This window comes from Leptonychotes weddellii, chromosome 4 (assembly GCF_054177405.1).
Source record: "Leptonychotes weddellii isolate Sample4059 chromosome 4, ASM5417740v2, whole genome shotgun sequence".
Taxonomy (NCBI): Eukaryota; Metazoa; Chordata; class Mammalia; order Carnivora; family Phocidae; genus Leptonychotes; species Leptonychotes weddellii.
Window position 1 is genome coordinate 162,396,169 of NC_138372.1, and position 23,911 is coordinate 162,420,079.

Below are 23,911 nucleotides of genomic sequence, written 5' to 3' on the forward strand. Positions count from 1 at the left end.
CTCAGTGAGCCCCCAGAGAAAAGCCGTCAGTCACTCCCATCTCCCCGGTCTCCGGCCACACTCCGTGTTCACCCGGCCTGTGACCACGCGTTTCTATCTCTGGCACCCGACCCCGTGTGGAGTCTCCAATCCCAGCAGATCCCTGCAGTGCGCTCCCGCACCGCTCTTCCCAGGGGAGGAAGGGGAGTCTCTCCGGATCTGCCGCTTGTTGGGTCCCTGCTGGAAGAGCAGTGGCCCGACTGTGCTGCGGATCACGGTTTATGGCAACCCCGAGCTGAGAGCCCGTGCCTGGGCTCCATCTCTGCAGCCGGCTTCCCTGCTCTGTTACCTGGGAGCTCTGCCACACTCAGGCACCCCCGGTCTTTCTGTGACCCCGAGGGTCCTGAGACCACACTGTCCCACGAGGGTTCCACCCCCCGGTTAGCCACCAGAGTGATGTCCCTCAGCGGAGCCGACTTCTAAAAGTTCCGATTTTGCGCTCCGCGGCTCTATCACTTGCCAGAAGCGGCCAAGGGAGGCCCCTCCCCCGCCGTCTATCCTCCCGAATATCGCCTCGGATTCACTTCTCTGCACGTCCTACCTTCCAGAAAGTGGTCGCTTTTCTGTTCAGAGAGTTGTTGCTATTCCTTTCTTCAATCTCCTGTTGGGTTTGTAGGTGTTCAGAATGGTTTGAGCCCTATCCAGCTGAATTCCTGAGAGGAGACGAAATCCAGGTCTCCTACTCCTCTGCCATCTTGCTCTGCCCTTAAATTTAAAAATCTTAAATTAAAAATTAAAAATCCAATATCAGATTACCATAATCACAATACAGTCATATTAGTTGAGGGGAGAATTCACTGGACTTTTTTCTCTGCCGGCTCAAACTATGATAAAGCAGAGGATTCCTATGTTACAAAGGAATAGTGGGCTATAGCTTCCAAACCAGAAATTGCTTACAGTATGGGTTTGCTCCTAGAATTTGGTGAAAGGTTACATAGAATTGCTTCAGTTAGTTTCCTTATTGGTTTTGGGACACTTGGGCCAGAGTGTTGTGTTGTTACAAGCAGAAACTCACAGTGCTCGGTGAGTAGGAAAGCTTTAAGGAATCCTCGGCAGCAGTTGTCATTTGGCTGTGAGTTTCTGAACGGCTGGGGTTCCTCCCCCTTTTCCCAGTGGTCCAGTGCTCCATGCAGCTCTTGCTTATTGTCTGGTGTGGTGAGGATTTATAGTAACTTTTTGGGGAGGCACTCGAAGAGCGTTTAACAAAAGCTCACTTTTTTCATACATATTCTTCTATTCTTAGGGGTATTTTAGAGCTCAGAGTAACTTATAAGTAGGAAAAGAAGATAATTTCTAGAAATGGGATGTTTTGTAATATGACACATTCTCAGGCTTGGTGTCACTTCTCCATTCTCTGCCATTTGACTTGATTTTTGTACCGTGGTAACAATAGTATAGTCTTTCGGCAGCTGCATAATATTTTCACTATGTGGTTTTAGGCTCCACAAACAGAACAGTTCAGGTGTTTTATTTATTTGTTTATTTTGTTTTTAAGCCATCTCAGGAAGACAGTGCAGTGCATAAACTGTTAAAGAACGCAGGCTCTTAACTGGATCCAGCATTTCTAGTTGTGTGACCTTGGACTCTTACCTTTCTGATTCCCGGTGTGTAACTTGTAAATGTTGATTCCTCATAAGGTTGTGAGCATAAAGGAAGATGAAGTTGGAGTATAGTAGATGCTCACATATTTGTTGAGTGCATTCTGAAAGAATCAGACTGATTGATAAGGAATAAGAGCAGGGAATTCCTGGGGTAAATTACCCATTTGGTTAGGTCTTCTGGTTTTCCACTATATTTTGCACTATATTCGTGAAACCAGAATTTGTGTCTTATCTGACTTGCCTTTAGTATTTGAGGTTGTGTTAGTTTCCCTAGGGCTTCTGTAACAAAGTAGCACAAACTGAGTGGCCTAAACAACAAATTTATTGGCTCACAGATCTGGAGATGGTCAGAAGTCTGAAATCAAGGCGTCGACAGGGTCTTTCTGAGGGCTGTGAGTGAAGGATGTGTTCCAGGCCTCTCTCCCTGGCTTGTAGACAGTCACCTTCATGTTCATATGGAGTTCTCCCTGTGTGCATGTCTTTCTCTGAATTTCACCTCTTTTGCAAGGTACCAGTCATACAGGATTAGGGCCCACTCTGATGACTTGATCCTAACTTAATTACCTCTGCAAGACCCGGTCTCTAAATAAAGTCCCATTCTGAGGCACTGGGTTTTAGGACTTGAACATAGGAATTTGTTGAACCGCTAATAGATGTGTTTGAGACATGAAAGTGAAAGGTTTTTTTAGTTACAATGTTTCCATTTTAAAAACCACGATTATCTATTAAACCTTGATGTAAACTCATGGCTTTGTTGCTTTTTCTTTTACCAAGACCAAACATTCATTTATCTAAACTTAAGTATACCTAGCACCTGAAGAAAACTGGTAGAATTGAGCAAAAATTCTTTCTTTCCATATCTGTCATTTTGTATGCTTTTGGGATGGGGAAAGAATGAGTTTGAATGACTGGAATATCAAGGAATGAATTACATTCTCTGGGGGCTGACTTCACGTCATTTTGGCATTTGAATTGACTTGAAAGGAATGGTACATATCTGGTAACTTTAGAACTTACTGGTCTACAGGCTATATGGAATTTTACTTGTATTCCTTTTCCAAGGCTACCTTTTGCAAGGTAGCACAAACTGGATGGTTTAGGACAGCAGAGTATTCTCACAGTGCTGGGAAGTTACAAATTTGAAATCAAGGTGTGGGCAGGGCCCTGCTCCCCTTGAGGCTCTGAAGAGTCTGTCCTTTCTAGTCTAGCTCCGGTGGTTGCTGGCAGTCCTGAGTTTATCTCAGTTTGTGGCAGCAGCACTCGTCTCTTCCTGTCTTCTCCTGGCCTTCCCTGTGGGTCTCCATGTGTCTCTCTCTTTATAAGGATACCAGTCATTAATGAAGGGCCTACCCTCATCCAGTATGACTTTGTTTTAACCTGATTCGCTTTGCAAAAACTGTTTCCAAAAGGTCACATTCGTAGGTACTCAGGTTAGGACTTCAGCATATCTTTTTGGGCAACACAATTCATCTCACAGCATTTGTTCATTGCTCTAAAAAGTTAGCTTTACTTTTCACGGCTCTCTTTAATCCTCAAGTATTCCTGACCAGTAAACGGACAACTTTGTTACCACAAATTAATGTACCGGAGCCTGACAACTCCGAACTCTGCCACTGTCCTGCTTGTTAAGCCATTGCCTTGCTTTTCTAGGCACAGAGTTAGCCTTCATTTTTTACTGTCTTTCTGTTTTAAGAGTTTGTTGTAAATTCTTTTTAAAGTTCCTTTTGTCTCATGCTTTCTTTATCAACTCTGTGATGAGTTATGTTTGAAATGGTTGAACCTGCTAGTTTCTTTTGTAATTTGGAATGTCTGTTTCTTCACTACTGAACACATATTATCAATATACCACTTTTTTTTTTTTTTAGGGTAGGCTATTGTATATAGATAGAATGGCATGAACAAATACACAGGAAGGAAAAAGTTTGGGGGGGCTTGATTTGAGAGCTATGAGTATTGACAGTTTTTATTGTGAAAGATGTTATGATTTATTTGGGAAGTAAGGCTGAAACGGTGGAAACTGCCCAGGTTTGCCTCTAAGACCAGCCTGGCAATAAAGCATAAATAAATTGGAGATATCCCTATTTTGGCAAAGTACAACTGACTTCACTTTTTAAATCTTTATTTTTAAAGATTTTATTCATTTATTTGTCAGAGAGAGAGAGAGCACAAGCAGGGAGAGTGGCAGGCAGAGGGAAAAGCAGACTCCCTGCTGATCCTGGGATCATGACCTGAGCCGAAGGCAGACGCTTAACTGACCGAGCCACCCAGGCGTCCCACTTTTTAAATCTTAAATATGTGTGTACATAGCTAAAATAGGCTATTAAATCATGTATATTTTATAAAATAAGTGATTTTGGTTTTTGTAGGTATGTTCTGACTGACCTATCTTATAAATTATCTAATTGTGGATACTATATTAATTATCTTTTCCATTATATTCTCAATATATTTCTGACATATAATGAAATATTTCATACTCATATTCTTTCTGTGTTCGTTTTGCCTTATAAATTTCACAGCCGTTTTAAAGGCATATGGAAAATGTCAGATTTTTTTTTTTTTTTCCACTTTCACAAACTGGAAATGCCACATTCAGACAACTTCTGAGGAGGCATAAAGGCTGTTTTTGTGAGTCTCGGTTTGAACCAAAAACTTCAGTGGACTTTCTTGTTACCTGCATGGTAAGTTAATTTAGAAAGAAAGTATTAAAACATGAAAATGAGGAAAAAATGGCAGCCTACATCAGCTAGCTAAGGTCAACTAACCTTTGCCAGTATGCAGTGCGGGAAGAACTGGGTCCTACAAACCATTGTATCTTCAGCTTTCCTTAGAAATCAGTGTCCTTTGGGGTGCCTGGGTGGCTCAGTCAGTTGGGTGTCTGACTCTTGATTGCTGCTCTGGTCATGATCTCAGGGTCAGAGATGGAGCCCTGCAGAGTCTGCTTGGGATGTTCTCTCTCCCTGTCCCTCTGTCCCCCACCCCCGCTCGCATGTGTGTGCTCTCTCTCTCTCTCTTAAATAAATAAAATCTTTAAAAAAATCAGTATCCTTTGACTTACAAGGAAGTGGGAATGGTAGCAAGCATAGGTGAATGAGATAGACTTTGAAATTGTCATTGGTAGATTTAGTAGGTTTGTTCTTTCTTTGAGTAATTAAAAATCTGAAGCCTGAAGCACGGTGAACATTTTTGACATTTAGCTTTTGTTGTAAGTCCCTGTTGACGTGCTTTACTGTCATTGGTATATCCTGCTAAGAGTTGCTTATTCAGATACCATAAAAAGAATAGGCCATGAAAAGAATGTTTAGTAGATTGTTTCTCATGAGAACTAAGGACCAGTGTAGAGGTTATTTATTACCAAAGTATATTAGCTTTAAAAAAATTTTTTTTTTGATGATTAGCTTTTTATACCATAGGAATCATTTCCAGATCCTGCCATCAATAATTTTATATACTCAGAAATGATACTAATTTACGTCTAAAGAAGAAACTAAAGTTATTTTAATATAAATCTGAAAATCTGATTATATTTTTTAAACTTTTTTCTTTGTGCTGTATTTAGTACATTAAATGCTTTTTTAGGTACAGTTGTCTTAAACTAGATTTTAATAGAGGGCGCCTGGGTGGCTCAGTTGGTTAAGCAACTGCCTTCGGCTCAGGTCATGATCCTGGAGTCCCGGGATCGAGTCCCGCATCGGGCTCCCTGCTTGGCAGGGAGTCTGCTTCTCCCTCTGACCCTCCCCCTTCTCATGTACTCGCTCTCTCTCATTCTCTCTCTCTCTCAAATAAAAATAAATAAATAAATCTTTAAAAAAAAAACTAGATTTTAATAGAAAGATCTACCTACTTTGTTCTTGATTTTGCATTTTCCCTCCTAGCTATGACTGTAACTAAAAGTTTTCACTAAGTGATTTTTTTAATCCTTTGACCTAGTCAGCAGACTAAACTCATAATTACATAGTTTCATAATGCCATTTCCCTGCTCCTACATTTTAGGTTGTTCATATTGTGTACAAAGTGAAACTTCTCATCCATGTGTCCAAGATCTTCTAAAATTTCAAGGAGAGAGAACTCTATATATTATATGGGCATTTGTACAGCTACTGCTACTTACCATTCTGGTGGTTTTTTCCTCCTGAGGCCCCACGGCTGAATCAGCTGGGTTAGTCATTTTGCTACGCCAAGACAGCCTTTGTTTTCCTCAGCCTTTCTGGAATACCCTGTTAACCTCTGTTCATTTTCTTACTGTTCTTGAAAGACCAGCTCATAGCTCAGCTCTTTTGCAATGAAAAACTTTTCCTAATCATTTCAGCTCACAAAAATCTTTCCTTCTGATCTCTAAGGAATCGTCTACTTACTTTGCATGCATGCTTGTCTAAGCTCACTGTTCTCATCCTCTAAGAAGCAATCTTAGACCTTTTCCATTGGAATTTCTTGTTTCTCTTACATTTTATTAATATTATTTCCATGTGGGTCTTTCTTTTACCCTTTCAAACATATGAGTCCTTCTTAAGTAGTAATTTCCACTGCAAATATTGGTCTTTTCTTATACTTCTGCAGTACCTTTTATAGTACTTTTCAAATAATTGGTATTCATTAATATTTGTTTGCATTTAAGACAGAATGTCATGTGCATTTTGAGTGAAGAAATCTTAGATTACTTAGTTTTATCTCTGGTTTGAGTCTTGACAGCAGTTGGTAGATGATCCTGTTGGGGAAGCTCTCAGGGAATTATCAATAATTTTGCCTACTTCTGTTGTAAGTTCTGTTCTTTGTGGGCATCCCATGATGCCATTGTTTTTTATATGATGTCCTTTCAATATTTGAGTAATAACCTTATATTTAAAATTTACTGTGTGACATTCTGTGTTAAGCATTTTTTTTTAACTCAAGGAAGGAAGGTTTTTGTTAACTTATGAATTGCGTTTAGCAGCTTTTGAATATATCATTCCATAGTCCATCTACAGTTAGTCAAACCCACAGCAGTTCATTTTTGCAGAATCCATGAAGTAGGGCAAAACACTCTTCAGTTAGCAGTAAAATACCTACTTAGCTTTTGCAGGCAGTTAATTCATTGAACCCCATTTCTGACCACTAAAATGTGATGAAGAGCATGCAGCGAATTATACAGAAATGATTATGAAGAAATTTTTATTTGATTTCAAAGTTCATTAAATAGAAAACATAAAAAGGATGCAAATATTCTTTTACAAAAATCTGAATGGAAAAGTTCTAAAGAATAAATTGTTTTCTGTGGAGAAGGAACTTTATTTATATATTTTTATTTTTTTAAAGATTTTATTTATTTATTTTTATGTAATCTCTCCCTCCAGTGTGGGGCTTGAACTGAAAACCTTGAGATCAAGAGTTGCATGCTCCACCAACTGAGCCAGCCAGGCACCCCTTTGGCCAGAGGAACTTTAAAACAAACAAAATCTGCAAATCCTCTCTCTTTGCCCAGATTTTGCTAATAAGGCACAGAACAGAGAACAGTAATGTATACAGTGAACATACCAGTGTAATGTTGATATGCAGCATGGCTTAAAAATTATGCATGCTTTAAAAATCATGAAATGTACAGAATGGAGCATTAGTTCAAATATTCTAATGCTGTTTCAGAGGCTTAATTTATTGATACCAGATTGTAGTATATTAGTCACAGAGTTTCAGAATATATTATGTTGATTTTATTTTATTTTATTTATTTTTTTTATTTTTTAAAGATTTTATTCATTTATTTGAGAGAGAGAGAACGAGAGACAGAGAGCATGAGAGGGAGGAGGGTCAGAGGGAGAAGCAGACTCCCTGCTGAGCAGGGAGCCCGATGCGGGACTCGATCCCGGGACTCCAGGATCATGACCTGAGCCGAAGGCAGTCGCTTAACCAACTGAGCCACCCAGGCGCCCCTATTATGTTGATTTTAAAAGGCCAATTTGTCTCTTCTGTGATTTCAAGTTTATTTAACTTCTTTGTAAATATATACTATATACTATATATAGTTAAGATCAACAAACTGTGATACTGCTTTTTTTAATGTTATGGTAGCACATTTCAACAATGATGAAATTTAAGAGAGAAAAAATGTGTTAGTACCTTATTTTTTTTTGTATGATCTTGAAATCAAAGCGTTAAAGCTTTATTGTGACACAGTAATGAAAAATGAAGTATCATGGCATACACATGGTACCAAATACTAAAAATTCTGTTGAAGCTATATACCTGCCTGCTGCCAAAATTTACTTTCTGTATAGCTGAAGAAACAACTGTAAGTTTTTTGTGATAACTACTTTAAATATTTATGTATTTTAAGTGGGGGTCAAATGCTCTTTTTCTCTTGTAATACTTTGAGTATAACTGATTTAATCTAAAAAATATTTTTTGATTCTGATATATCAGAGAGGACTCCAAATTTCCAAGATTTCATTTTGCTTTCACAGAAAGGAAAAATGTCTGTCACTGTAGGCTTGCTTTCTAGACATTTCTGAATCCTTACCCTTTCAAAATCTTCTACCCTCTGAGCCTTTCAGAAAAATATGTCAACCAGGGCGCCTGTGTGGCTCAGCTGGTGAAGCGTTTGCCTTCAACTCAGGTCATGGTCCCAGGGACCTGGGATTGAGTCCCGCATTGGGCCCCTTGCTCAGCGGGGAGCCTGCTTCTTCCTCTGCCTGTAGCCCCCCCTGCTGTGCACGCATGCTCTTGGCTTGTGCTCTCTCTCTCTCTCTGTCTGTCAAAAAAATAAATAAAATCTTAAAAAAAAGAAAAAGAAATGAGCCAACCATAGCCCTGTTCTTGAGGAGTTTATAGACCTCTAAGAGAAATGGATCAGTAGGTCCCTTAAACACATAGTGGTGGTTTTGGTGGCAGAGAAGAGTGGGCCGTGCCCAGCATCAGGTGGTCATCAACAGCTTCCTTGATGAATAATGCCAGGCTGAGGCAGGGGGGTGAGTAGGTTGGCCGGGGAAAGGAACAACGAAAGAGAAGCCTGCCTTCTTCTTCATATATGTTAGTTTACTAATGCTTTTGAAGATGTGACATGGAGAACATTGCCTTTTCTATATCCAGCCAATAGAATTGTTAAATGAGCTAATTTCAGAGGTTTGTGGCAGTGATTAGAAACCTTCTAGGTTTGTGTTTCCCCAACTTGAAATTTCTGACCCTGGCAATGTTCTTACATCCCAGGTTGAAAAATACTCTTCGATGAAAAGTTTGATATTCTTACTTTAGATGATTACTTGGTGCCATTGCGGCTTTAGACATAGAAGTAAACATGGTTACCAAAATCAGTATGACATTACTTGGTTATAGGTGGTCCTGCATATACTCATACAAAATAAAATGACTTTTAGTGAGACATTGTCTTAGGAGCCAAAATAGATGTTTTAAGAACTCACAAATTCGGGTGCCTGGCTGGCTCAGTCAATAGGTGTGTGACTCTTGATCTTGGGGTTGTGAGTTTGAGCCCCATGTTAGGTGTAGAGATTACTTAAAAATAGAAAATCTTAAAAAAAGAAACAACCTCACAAATATTTAGTTAATTTATAATTTTATTAGTGGTTGGTGTTTATTGATTTGTACTTTTTGATCTCTACTTACTGGAAATCAAATTTTCATTTGTTAATTGTTTCAATAAAAGGGAAAAGGGAGCTCTGTTAGGTAGATGAGTTAAGATATAGCCCTCCTCTTAGGAAACTTGAACTGCCACGACATGAGATAATAAGTGAGAGAACAGACATGGATGTGATATTGCAAAGCTTTGCGAGTCTTGTCAACTCCCAGCCTTTTAGAACTTCCTGTTCATCATAACCTCCCAAACAGTACTGACAGTTCTGTAACCACAATCTTAAAATTGTCTTTGATGATGAAAAATACAGTGCGACAACTAGAAGTTTTGAATTTTACCTTTCCAGATTGAGAACTTCCTGAATATACACCTCTTGCATTTCTGGCACCTTACATGTAGAAGACACCTTATAAGCCTAATTTGATTGGTTGACCAGTCATATGAGATAGTTAAAAAGTTCTTTAAATGTCTGTCTTGGAAAAACTCCCCAAATATGGAACTTCTGTTAAACTATATCTGTTATTAGAATAAGACCAGTGACCAATTCTTGATCTTATTAGAAGAAATCTCTGCTTTTGTTATACATTCAACACCAAGTGCCAAGTGAAGGGTAGAGATTCCACAGATGTAAAATTTTCTTCTTCTAGAAATTTTCTTCTGTTGTTTTGTGATTATCTCATTGTAGTCAGTTATTTTATCCGTCATTATTTTCTCAAAATTTTAGAATATAATCTAGTTCTATATTTTAGGTAAAATATTTGTATCTTACTAAAAACTGATTAAAACAGTAGTGAAATATTACTAGATCTTTATGAGGGATATTTTGTATTATTTGTCATTTTTAATAAGAACCTATAATCGTAAACTATGTGATCAGTCTCTTTTTTTCCCCATATCAAGTTAGAGTCTCTTGAACAGTGATTTTCAGTCTGGATATTCTGAAACTATCACTGCTGTGATTTATTTTTGATCAAAATATTTAATCATGAAATTTTAATTCACATTACCATTAAATCTGAGGGTTTTGTTTGTTTTTTAAATGATCTTACTTTTTTTGGAGAATTGTTTGAAGTCCTTATTTCTTTTATCTATGTAACTGGTACTTTTGTAGAAGGTACAAGATTTGGAAAACTCCTTTGTGTTTCTAACACTTTTTTTTAAGATTATTTATTTATTAGACAACACGTGCACACAGGGGGTGGGGCAGAGGGAGAGGGAGAGAGAATCTCATGCAGACTCCCTGCTGAGCGTGGGGCTTGATCGCAGGGCCTTGAGATCATGACCTTGAGCCAAAATCAACAGTTGGACACTTTAACCACTGAGCCACCCAGGCGCCCCTCTAATACTGTTCTTTAATAGTTTTCTTCCTGTTTCTTTAGTTTTCTTCTCTTCTACTTCCTCCTCTGCTGATCATCCCTTACATGTTTACTTTCCCTAGGGTTCTCCCTAACTCCCTCCCGTTTGTCTTTGGTGATTCCCAGCTAGCTGCTTTGCTATCACTCATATGTTTTTGGTTCTTAAATTTATATTTCACTTGCCTACTATGGGATCTCCTGTTTTAGGTTGCTACCTCATTGAACATTTGCAAAACAGAATTCTTTCTCTCCTTTTTGATACCCTTCTCCCACCCCAAAATGTATCTTCCTCTGTTCCTTGTTGATCAGTGACAGCGCCATCTAAGCATTTCTCCAAACTGTCCCGTGTCCTAGTTATTATGACTCCTCCCTCTTCTTACCATCTACATTCAGTTGGTTTCCAGGTCTGCTTCCTGCAGGTTTGTCTAGCCTTCTCTAAGTTTAGAGAACTTTATGCATGTTTGCAAATTAAAACCACACTCTTGTTGAAACCTCATAGCTTTAACATATGTGGCTCCTTCCACCTGGAATGATAATCCTCTTGTCTTGGCCTAATTCCTAGTTTTTCTTAAAGACTTAGTCATCACTTCTTGCAGGAAAGTTAGGTGTTGCGCTCCTGTTCTCCCAGAGCATCCTGGTGCGCCATAGCTGTTACCACACAGACTTAACAGTTCTCTCTGTGATTATCTTCCACCACCAGATCGTGAGCTGCCGAAGGCCAGAGACTGGCCTGGATTTGTATGCTCTGCATTTAGCCTAGGGCATGGCAGGCCTCTTATTAAAAGCAGCATTGCCAAAAGCATAGATGTGATTGGGTATACCAGTTTTCCCAATCAGATGTATTTCTGAGGCATAGGTGTTGATTTACTTAAGAGGGTTGCAATACACCCTTGTCCCCTTCTGAGTTTGGAACCAACTGAGAGAAATATAAAAATCAGTTTAATGCCAGTCAGAATATTAGCTTTGTTGCTAATAAAGCTGGGTCGGAGAACGTGACTTGATTTTTGTCAAGGGCTACCTGTCCTCCAGATCTAGACTTTTCAACAGTGTGTCTAAGGGATATCCCAGGTTGGCAGAGCAAACATAGTTAGCCTTCTTCAAGGAGAACATCCTGACTCCGAACTTCTTGGTAACCCCATTGTGGCCACAAAGAGACCGGCTTCTGACCTAAATATACTTATCATATAGAAGCAGAAAGAGTGACGTGCAGAATGCAGATCTGAAAAACCCTAAAGAGTCCATTTGTTCATTCATTCAACAGATAGATATTGAGCACTCACTATGTTCTGGGCATTGTGTAAGGAAGTGCAAAGGATAAAGATTGGGGTTAGGGCATGCTCAGTTCCTTCATCCAGACTCACCAGTAAAAAGTCATTCTTTCTTAAAACAGAAGTCTTCTCTAGAAGAGGTGGGGACAGGAGAATAGAATCATTTTTACAAACTGTATAGCTATTTCTCTACCTGTTTCATGTAAAATAATTCTGAAGACTGTGATAATTTGAAGGACACAGTGGCATGAAATACAGAGATGCATGCAGGAGCAGTCTTTTATGGGAAAATTTCAAAGGTCTTGTTAGTGTTACAAAAAATTTGCAAAGCCTGATCATGATCATTTGTTTTCCTTTGCTTGCAATACTTAGGATCTTAAAGGCCACTTTATGTCACCCTGATTTATTTCTAGCATGGGTCTGCCAAGTATTCATTTATATGAGTTACTTAGAAAATCTAGTCTACAGGGAGCTATGGTGGCAGCATTTCAGGGTAATGAGGAAGTTCTAGAGATCTCAGCCACAGACACCAGCATGTTGTTGGCAGTGATAGGTCTTTATAATGTCAGCAGCATTTTCTGTGAAATGGTTTCCAGATGCCCTCAAATTTATCATTTCTGTCATTGTATTTAGTGCTTTATATGATTTATTTATTGCCGTGTGTTAGATGATCTTAAGGTGCAGCCTGTATTATAACTTTCTGTCCATTGCATAACGTAGATAAGGACAATGTCCCAAATACACAATAAGAAAAAGTCATATGCTTCTTTAAATCATTATACAGGGGAGTGGTTCTCTAGAGCAGTGGTTCTCAAATTTGGATGTGCATGAGGGTCATAGTAGGAAACCGGGTGATTTTTAGAAATAGAAATTCTGGTATCCATCTCTGGAAATTGACTCAGAAAGTCCTGGGTGGGGCCAGAGAGTATTCAATTAAAAAAAAAAACAAAAAAAACAACTCCAGGACACTTCTTCAGATGGCTTATAAAGAAAAGCATTAATGGTACTATGGAAGCATTGTTCACATAGAATTTCTTATGAAGTAACCTCATGAAGAGAGTAAACACATTGACACAGTAGAAGACTTGTGAGTATTGACTTTGTTAGGGAAATTGAGGATGGTGGTAATTGCTTTTTGGTGTGATAGTGTTAAGACTATGGTGGAAAAAAACAGCATAATTGGGTATATATTATTCTACCCAGAGACTGAGGTTGAATTCAATCACTTGCTATGATTTTGTTTGCGGCTGTCTGTTGTTTTTAGTGAAAGAATCCTTGTTTTCTGTAACTTTGATTCCTTATAATCTTGCATTTATTTATAAAGTCTTGATGTTAGAAGCCAGTTTTGTGAATTAACACATCTCAACAATGCCTAGCTTAGTAAGTTGACCGTAGTAGGCATCTCATAAGACATTTAATTATAAATGTCTAGGGAATTTATCAGTTAATGATCTTTTTTTTTTTTTAAAGATTTTATTTATTTATTTGAGAGAGAGAGAATGAGAGAGAGCACATGAGAGGGGGGAGGGTCAGAGGGAGAAGCAGACTCCCTGCCGAGCAGGGAGCCCGATGCGGGACTCGATCCCGGGACTCCAGGATCATGACCTGAGCCAAAGGCAGTCGCTTAACCAACTGAGCCACCCAGGCGCCCCAGTTAATGATCTTTATACAAAAATTATTGCAACTGATAACTGATGTATTAAGGTCATAGTTATCATATATGAGAAAAATTAAAACTAGGTACACTCTATTTTTTTTTTTTTTACTCTTATTATTTATTTACTAGTCTTTTTCTTTTTTTCTTTTATCGTTCTCTTTATCTTTCTTGGCTGGATTGTTGCTGCTTTTCCTCATTTTATAGCTATAATAAAAAATCTGACTTCTTTGTTGGTGCCCTTGGACATGTCCCAGTACTCACTCTAAGAGAGTAAGTAAGTAGGAACTGTAGGTCCTGGGTTGCCTGGGATGGGCCAGATCTCTGCCACTGGTCCTGGCATAATTATTAATAGCATCTTCAGACAATCTAAAGATACTCAAGTACTAAGCACCCAGGACCTTAGAAGCCTCTGAATCAGTGATTTGCAAATTGAGTTCTTGCCTTCACTTCTCTGTAGAGGTCCTTCAGTGCCTCTCTAGGCTTATCTTTGTGCTGTTAACATCGTGCCTCTTTGTGTTTTGATTTCTAACTCCCACGTTCCAGCATCCTCTTACAAGAAACACTAGTAGCATCTTTATTTTTAATGAGAATTTTTGTGTTTTTATGTGGAATTTTTAATTTGTTATAATCTTATTTTTGAACTATAGAAGGTTTTGGCTGTATCAAAAAAGCTTTTGCCCTTTCAAAATGGTTTCTAAATGGATGAGAATTCCTGGGCCATTTGCTTATGCGTAAGCATTGATGGAACAAAAACAGTTTTCAAAAAGGCATAAAAACCAATGTTCCATGGTGTTCGTGAATACTCGTTCATGCTAAGGGTTCTTTACAAGAAATTCTAACTAAAGGAAAGTTGTAAGTGCAGTTTCTTTTGTCATCTTCCAAATTAAAGGAACTTGCCATTGGTTCTTTAGATACACATAGATCTCCATTTCTGTTTATCTCTGAAGAATACCTTTTCTCCTTACAGTAATATGCTCCTGTACTTTCTGGCTAGCTTTGTTGTATATTTACCAAGCTTTGCTCTGAGAAGTGGAAAATAAGTTTTTGTAGGAGAGCTCCAGCAATTGATTTGTTGAAATATACTCCAGAGATGAAAACTGTCAGAACCCATAATGACTTGACCACATATTCCCCTAGTTGGGCATTCAATCTCCTTTTGACAATTAAGGTTTTGTTGCTGCTGCTGCTTCTGCTGTTGTTTTGGGGTCACCTAGAGTCTTTGACTGTGGTTTAAATAAGACTCTAAAAACACATCAGTGCTTAGTATTTTACTTTCTCAGTTCCGTTATAAATTCTGAGTAGTCTGATTTACCTTTTGCCCTTTCTCTCTTTTTCTCCCTCTTAATCATGATTTTTAAATATATCTTCAACCACTCTGTAATTCTCCCCTGCCCTGAAACTTGTTAATTATGCATACTAAATATCTGCATACTAGTACCATGGTTTGGATGAGGAAGGTTGTTGCTCACATACTTCTTGTTCTCTTTAGAACATTTATACATGCAGAAAACATGATTCTTTTTATAATTTTTTTAAAGTAGTCTCCATGCCCAGCATCGAGCCCCAACACAGGGCTTGAACTCATGACCGTGAGATCGAGACCTGAGCTGAGATCGAGTCGGACACTTAACCGACTGTGCTACCCAGGTGCCCTTCTTTTTATAGTTCTTAACGGTACTACTGACATTATCATAGAAGACATTTAGTCAGTACTTTATATATTAAATAAGAGAATCACATACCATTTCAGTTTTCAGTTCTGCCTCATCTAATTACTTACCTCTGGAAATTGGGACACAGGAGTGCTGTACTCCTCCAAGACTGCCACCTGAGCACGTTTGAAGAAGGTCTGTGGCATGCAGGATCCAGGGGTACATATGGTCTTAGAAGTGGGGATGAACCACATGTTACGTCCTAACCGTGGTAGAGACAGAGTACTTTTCTTACCTGGTTGCAGCTCTGGTTTCTGTCATCCATTGGATCCTTTCTTATTTGTTGTTTAAGCCAACGTCAGATGGAATGAATAGAGAATTGTGTTTTCTGATTTTAATATTTGTGGTAATTTAGTTCTGTATGATGATTCCAGAAGGTTTTCAAATGGAATCTTGCAGGATTATATTTTCTAAAAGCCAGGATTATTCTATGTTTATTGTTTCTGTTTTGGTAACTCTGCTGAGTAATATTTAATTTTTTCAGTTAAGTATGATAGTATACTATAAAGTTAAATCTAAGTATAAATCTTTAAATTGATTAGGAGAATGTCTAATACTTATTTTTTCTTTAAAAATTGTGATAATGGGGAGTAAACAGATGTTGAGTATAGGCCAATCACTTGTTGACTCAGAAAAAAACTTTTTTTTCCTGTGGACAGTATGTATCTCTGTGTAGTTTTGAAAGTATATCAGAGATTTGTCTGCGTATTGCTTGTTGTACAGCCAAATATTGCAACGTAATGGAAAGAGCATCTTTTTTAAAAATAGAATTGAAGCTTTAGTTCCATTTATTGCCTTTGTTGCCTTCTTTTCCATAAAGTTTATGTGCCTGGGAATAAAGAAGAAATAATGAAATTGAGAACGAAAGGAGAGAAGGTATAGAATTACAAGTGGAAAGAATCGTGTAATAAAATATTCCTTTAATGGATTAAAATCCTCTTAAAAGGAACACTTTCCTGAAGATAAGACTATTTTGTTCCCGTTTCTTTGACCCCATATCTAATTAGTCACCAAACCCTTTTGATGCTTCCTTTGTGCCACCTCCCACGTTCCTTCCTTTTTAAGCTGTGGGCCATTAGAAAATGCATTTTGGTTTTTTCCACGTGTCATCCTCCATAGTGATGTTTGCATTGTTCCGTCTGACTGTAATTGTCCTTTCCTGTCCCGAGTTTATCCTTACGATTCAGTGTATTCGTTCTTCATGGGAGCTCTCAAATCTTGTGTCCTTCGTAAAACCTTTCTTCACTTGATAATTACCTTTCTTCACTTGAGCTAGAGGTGCTTTCTCTCTCTTTTGAACTTTTATGGGTGACCCTTATACATTGGATATCCCTTGTCCTTAGGTGCTCTCCAAATCTTAGTTCAAAATCAGTTTTTAAACCTTTGTCTTTTTAAGTAGACCATTGCCTTTTTAATCCTTGTGGTTCTTCACACAGTGGCTATATACATGTTGAAGTGCAGGAATAACATCCATATTATAGACTTTATATATAGCATATACAAATATGTGTATGTGTATATGTATATTTCTATATTAACCTTTTGGTACTTGGGAGGGATATGTATGAGTGGGACTGTAGCATTACTGAATTTAATTGTATTGTTCTAACACTAATTGAATAAGTAACTTGACTTTTAATTTTAACCTTTGAGAAAATAAATGTGATGCTCATTCTTCCAGGATTCAGGATACCATAGAACTATAGTTGTCGGAGTGATAAATTTTTTAAATCTTCTAATAGAAAAACAGTCTGTCCCTTTTCGCCTTGATTACGGATGGCCTCCACTAGGCCTAAAAATAAAACATGAATTGTTTAAAGTGAACCAGTCGACATCATCTGTTTGTTGGAGGAATTCTATTGTTCTGGCATTTAGTGTTTTGTGGTGGACAGGTGTACTTTCTTGATGATCATTTTTATTCTTATAGCACATATCAGAGCAGATATTAAATTTGTTTAATTTATCAGTGAACTTTGGGTCTTCATTTAATGAAGAAACATTTTAGTAAATGTCTGCTATATGCCAGACATGCACAACAATGAATAAGATATATGGATTTTATGTTGGAGGGACTCATATTCTAGTGGTAAAGGCAGACATGTATATAAATAAGTATAATGAATTGTTACAGTTGTAAAAATATACAGTGAAGGCATAAAGAACCAAAATCCTGTAATCATAGCCATTCCCATTTAAAAGTATGAAATTTAGTAAGCCCTAAATAGTCCAGTGAATTCCCAATATATTACTTGTAAGAATTAATTGAGATAATATAATTGCTGTGTAGAAGATACAGATACCATTATATTCTGCTTCTACAGATCATAAAATAAACCTAATTTAAAGTCATACAGTTGGTTCCCGTAATAGGATCTAAGCATTCCTCAACTCCAGTGACAGTGTTAGTATAACTTAGTTTTGTTTTAGAAGATAGTTTTATCCCAAGTACCCAATGCTGTGTTGTTTAATAATAGAGACATTAATAATTTAATAATGGAGACTTTAATATTTCCAGTTAGATTTAACTTATTAGATTATATAGTTTATTGAAAATATAAGTAGCTTATGTGAAAAGGAGTCTTTATTAATTATCCAAACCCCCCACACTCACAGAGCTGCATAGGAAAGCAAATGTCATCACAAACTAGAAGTACTCCCCGGGGGGCCAACCACTTAGACTACTGGCCCATTAAGCAGATTTCTCCCAGCACCTTTGCTCATGTGCCTGATTCATTTCACTTTCAGTTCAGCTATGAGGTTTTCTGTGCAGCTACTCAAGTCCTTCTACGAATGCCTCTGTGGGCCAGGGTGGGTTGGAAATTAATTTTAACACCTCACCATCAAAGAAGAAGGAGGCTGCCAGAGGTCAATACAGCTCATTTCTGCCTGAGATGAGGACCCGGAGACAATGGTGAATCCCTATGAGAATGATGGTAGGGGAGCTAAGGAGAAGAAATTGTCTTGGGGTGTCTTTAAAGAAGAAATTGTAATTTGGGAATATGCAAAATTTGCTTAAAAAATACGTTACATGACTTTTACATTGTAGGCACTGTGTATATCTATATGGATTTAGTACCCCTAACCCTGAGAGGTGGGTAGGGAGGTGTAGTACTCAGAAAGCCCATTAATCAGAGTGCTCCATGGGCCTGCCTGAATACTGCTATAATATGTATGTAGCTTGGTACTTTTTTGGGGTCAGTTTTTCTGTTTCCACCTGTGCCCGTGTTCCATTTTTCTATAGTTATCCCACTTGGGACTTGTTTGTAATGGCATATCATAAGCAAAGCTCTGAGTTCCACCTGCTCCAGGAGAATAGTGGACTCCCTTCTCCTTATGTACTAGAATTAAATGTAATGGAAGAATTCCTATCGATTGCCCAGACTTGCCAGGTGCTTGAGGCATTCTGTGATATGCTTAGTCCTTTGGAAAGAGAAAGTTGGGAAGGGCTCAAAAATAAGGTGGTCTGGGGCTCAAATGAGTTTGTTGGAAGGGATTAGAAGCAAGGATGAGGAGGAATTGAAGGAATGCTTTCAGGAAAAAAGGTGTAAGTAGCTTTATTTTCCCATGTTATTAAACTGTGAAAATCTGCTTTTATTAAACTAGCAACATGCACTTTTGTAGTATCTTGTTTAAGGTCTTTGGTCTTGGCAGCAGAATTTGATATGGATATTATCAAGTTCTTGATAGCTTTACACTTGATGTCAGCAACCAGTTAGATAAGTTACAGTCCATTAGTACCCTCTGCTAATTAATTACAAGTGAAGTGCACTAGGCACTTCCTGAGCAGTAGGAAAAGGATCTAAAAGCAGGAAGATCGACTAGAAAATAGTCTCTTACAACATGAAAGACTACATTCAAGTTCCTGCAGCAGAACTCGACAAGCCCTATGAATTGACTTCGACAAGGGAATCAACCCCATTTCTGTGGCTAAGTAGGTCCAGTGACTTCATTTTACTTGTTCTTGTGATGTTTACAAGTACAGTATTCTCTTCTGTAAAGTAGTTAATAGTGTTTCTTTCGTGATTACTGATGCCACGGTCATTTTAACCTTATGTTATCATCAATATGAAATCTCAGTAAATTGAAAAATTTTAATTCTGGTTGCATTTATCTTCTCTGTAGTTGGTAGCTTTTCATTCATAATAAGTAGTCAAGAAGGTGTTCCTGTTTCATTTTGGGTTTTCTGGAGAAACGCACTATGATCATTTACTTCCCTGCATGGTAGTGCATTCCTAGTCTGTGAGTCAGACTCACTCCTGCAGTCATGGTCATTGGTCATGGTTTGTGGAGAGCTAAAATGTTTAGGTTAAAAATTGTCTTGTGCTTGCATGTCATATGGCAGTTACCCTGTGAAGTCATCCAGTCTGGGCTGGACTCGGCTCCACTGTGCTCCTTACCAGCTGCGTGATATTGGACAGATGGCCTCCCTAAGCCTGTTCCCCATTTATCAGAGGGAGATGATGGTACCCGCTTCAGAGAGTTGGTGTAGGAGTGAGGAATGTTGGAAAATGCTTAGTATAATGCTGCACACGTCATGCTCAGAAAGTAACATTTCACTGCCCCCCCCCGGCCCCGCCCCAAACTGGTACTGATACTGTTTCTGAAAACTTATTGTGAACCATATACAGAATTTGTTGAGTTTTTTTTTTATTCAAGTATAGTTGGCATACAATGTTACATTAGTTTTTAGGTGTGATTTTTAAAGATTAGTTTACAGCAAAGGTTTTCATACTGTCAGGAAAATTATCCCTAGGGCCCTCAAGCACCTTCTGCTTACCCCTTGTAGTACTTCTTTTATTGTATTACTATAGCTACTATTTTATTGAATGCTTGCTATATGTTGTACTCTTTTCATTTTTAATTTTCCCAGTAAGTACAAAGAAGGCATTATTATACCATTTAACTGATGAGGAAACATAGGCGTAGTAAGATAAAGTAACCTGCCCACCCAGCTGGACAGCAAGAGACCTTGGGGTCACCCCTGGCCTGTCTGACTCCAGCGCCCTCCCTTTAACCGCATACTGCCTGTGTGTCATTTTCCTCTTCACTCCTGTTTCTCTCAGTAGATCTAAGCTTTCTGAAAGTAGGAGCTGCATATGGTGTGTATTCCAAGTTCATATCTTTTCTAAAACCTCTTTAAAAGCAATGTATGATATCCCAAAGTGTCAATGTAAGTGAAACATAATAGCTATTAAGAATCTTTTCTTATTGAAAATAACATAATTTACCATTTTGACAGGGAGCTTGAAGCAGTTAAGACTTGTTTCTCAGTCCCTTGCTGGTCTCTTTGCCGTGATAGCAATTTGAGTGTACTATATTTGGCCTTGCATTAGTGTTAGCAGAGTATTCATCTTAATCTTCTTATCAGGTTGCAAGCTTTTTTCATCATTGCCATTACCTAGCTTGGTGCTCTGCATAATAACCACTCAGTACATATTTGATTTTAGTTTATTTCAGTGTATTAATATTTATCTGAAGTATTTTTATACTGATTGTAGTAGACAGAGAAATACGACTTTTGCTTACTTGGCTTTAACCTCTCTCTCCTCCCCCCCTTCTTTTCCTCTAGTAATAGGACCAGTGTTTACTTTTGGATTCTAAAAAAGTTCAGGTGTTTTGGTGTTCATTAATCTGAAAAATTCCTCAATGAACTCTTTGGAATTTTTTTTCTTCTGTTAAAGTAGAAAACATCCTGAACAATAGAGAGCATTTTATATTATCAGCACATAGTGCCAAGTATATATTGCTGAAATTAATTCACTATTTTTTTTTTTAAAGATTTTATTTATTTACTTGACAGAGAAGACAGCGAGAGAGGGAACACAAGCAGGGGGAGTGGGAGAGGGAGAAGCAGGCCTCCTGCTGAGCAGGGAGCCCGATTCAGGACTCAATCCCAGGGTCCTGGGATCATGACCTGAGCCGAAGGCAGATACTTAACGACTGAGCCACCCAGGCGCCCCTCACTATTTTTTTTATATATAAGTTTATAAACTCAAGGACAGGGATCTTGTCTCTTATACTTTCTTGTATCTGTGGCATCTAGCATGGTCTTAGGCACATAATCGGTACAGATGAAATACTTGGGTGTTGACTGATTTGACCACTAGTACCTCTGGTGCTGTGGGAAGAGCATGGGGTTACAGAATTAGACACTGGATTCTCACCCAGCCATTGCTGTTGAGTAAGTTACTTGGTCAGTTCTACTGCACTTCCCACTCCTGTAAAGTAATGGTAGTAATACTTCACTAGGTTACTAGAAATGTTATTATATATGCACAGTGCTCTATGATCACTAAAGGTACTGTACAAATCTTAAGTCTCTCTTGTTCTTATCACTTTATTGACTCTGCTTCACTGCAAATCTGGACTCAGTCTTACTTGTTTTGGCCAGTGCTGGGTGATCGGTTGACACTTGGTATATGAATGCGTGCATAACTGTGCATACTTCAATAGCAAAGTGAGATCTGGAGAAGTTGTCTCTTGCATAACCTTACTCTGTGAGATAGTAGTCTGCTTAGATCTGAGTTCTTTTAATTTCTAGCTCAAGCAGTCTTTCATATCATATTTTGGTTTCTAAATACATGCAAATGCACACTTCCACAGAGACACACATACTCCAGTTTCATAAATCATGGGAATAATTTTATAGTGGTTCCAGACCAGCATTCCTGTTATTAGTTTGCAGGACAAGAAAACTAATTGCTCTCACTTACATGGTTCTTTCCAGATAGCTGATGTGCTTTACCCAAGGCCATGTAGTCACTTAAGTGAAAGAATTGGAATGAACCCAGATATTTTGCATGTCAGCCCATTGCTCTTTCCAAGACACCAACACCTAAAACTATATAGAGCAGCCTTTGAGGATTTTTGAAATTCCTGGACTTTCCTTTGAGGTTGTTTCCCCCTCTAGTGTAGTTCCTCATATGATGCATTATGTAAGTACACGTATTAATTGTTTCCGCCAGCCACAATGGAACAGACTGTCCTCCAAGACCACTGTGGCTGGGGCTGTGAGTGGATTGGGCCAGGCAGTGGGAATGTGGGTCTGGAGGATGCAGAAGGTGGTAGGAGACAAGATTAGATAGGAAGCAAAGGGGTTAGAGATTATGTATTTGCCTTTATAGGGTGAATTTGGTAGGTTGTGTGTGTATGTACACACACGCACACACATGCCCCTAAATGATTTGATTTGGAACTTTGGAATAATTCATTAATGTATTCACTTTGACCTATAGTGTCTTTGGGGGAGGGGAGAGGACATTTTTTCATTTCTTAGTCAGTAATGGAATTCGCATTCCTGTTTTCTATTGGCGCCAGTTTGCGGTTTTTCTTTTTATTTTAAATAACTCATTAATATTCAGAAACCTGAATTTCTAGGTCAGTTTTACAGGATGAATAATCTTTGTACTTTGTGATTTTATTCTTTTTTGAACAGGAGTGTGTTGCTGCTGTTCTGCTCTGCGTCCTCGCTACAAACGCCTGGTGGACAACATATTCCCTGAAGATCCAAAAGTAATTTGATCTGCATCTACTGATCCTTCTCTTTGCTGACCCATCCTTGCCCCCTGCTGACCTCCCTAAGGTTTCCCTAGTTTCATTTCTCTACTTCTACCCCTAAATCTCACCATGTACACTACTATTTTTATATTTATCTTTTTTTTTTTTTTTTACTTTTAAATGACCCATGCTTGCTTGTCTAATTTTCAGATCCTTTTCATAGATTAGCAAAACATTTGGAATGGTGGACAGATGGTGTTCTCTTATCTAGATAGTTCCTATATTTAAGTAATACTTTTCAGAAATTTACGAGCTAGTGCCAGATTATTTGTACAAAATGCTAAGAATACAACTGTGAACACAGACATGGTTTTCTGCTCTCGCTGAGCTCACAGACAAGGAAATCGGCGATTATAATATTGTGTGAAAGAATGCTATGATAGAGAGATGACGCACAGGGCACTTCTGGAGTGGGTCGGAATGACGCCTAATGTGGGCCTGGAGAACAGAGACCTTAAGGAAATGAAATCTAAGCTAAGATCTGAAGAGTAAATAGTTTGGCCACACAATTTTCAGAAGAGAAGTGAGAAGTAAAGGAATAATATTCTAGGCAGTTCTCTTTTTACTTAAATGCTTGGGAATTTTTTATAACCATTACTTTATTATGGAAGATTACTGTTTTCAAAGCAACTGGATTTGATTGATTTTGCTTGACACTGTCCCTAAGTTTTCCAAGACTCCTTTAGTCTAGTGTTAAGTGGATATGAACAAAAAAAATGTTAGATGGGTTTAATTGCTTTATTTTAAAATGTAGCCGGGACACCTGGCTAGCTCAGTCCACAGAGCATGTGATTTTTGATCACAGGGTTGTAGGCTCGAGTCCCATGTTGGGTGTAGAGATTACTTAAAAATTAAAAAAAAAAAAATGTTTACCAAAAAAATAAATAAAATATAGGCAATTATAGAAACCTTTTGGTTATCTTAACATTTATATATTTCATGATATATGAAATATTTATTTTTAATCAAATTTGATTTAAACATTCAGCCATTTAGAAGAGGTTAATTTGTTACATACTATTGGCTGCCAGATACCTGGATAATTTGTGGCTGATTAAGCCAGAAGATATGGTACCTGCCTTTAGTAGCTTTCCATCCATTGACTGACATAAAGCAACAGCACACTAAATATTAAATCCTCATGCATAAGTCAGTAAGCAAAAT

General features: G+C 38.1%; 1 protein-coding gene across 4 annotated transcripts in view; it reads left to right on the forward strand.

Moving 5' to 3' along the window:
• Positions 1–23,911, forward strand: part of EFR3A (EFR3 homolog A) — a 109,608-nt gene that overhangs the window by 16,058 nt on the left and 69,639 nt on the right. For 2 of the 4 annotated variants that reach the window (XM_081816557.1, XM_081816558.1), the window contains exon 2: positions 22,626–22,702. The exons of 1 other annotated variant lie outside the window; for it this stretch is intronic. In XM_081816557.1, coding sequence (XP_081672683.1) covers positions 22,626–22,702 — 77 coding nt within the window. Of the gene's footprint in view, positions 1–22,625; positions 22,773–23,911 lie in introns of those variants that run through there. One more of the 4 variants, XM_081816559.1, reaches the window with a different exon arrangement.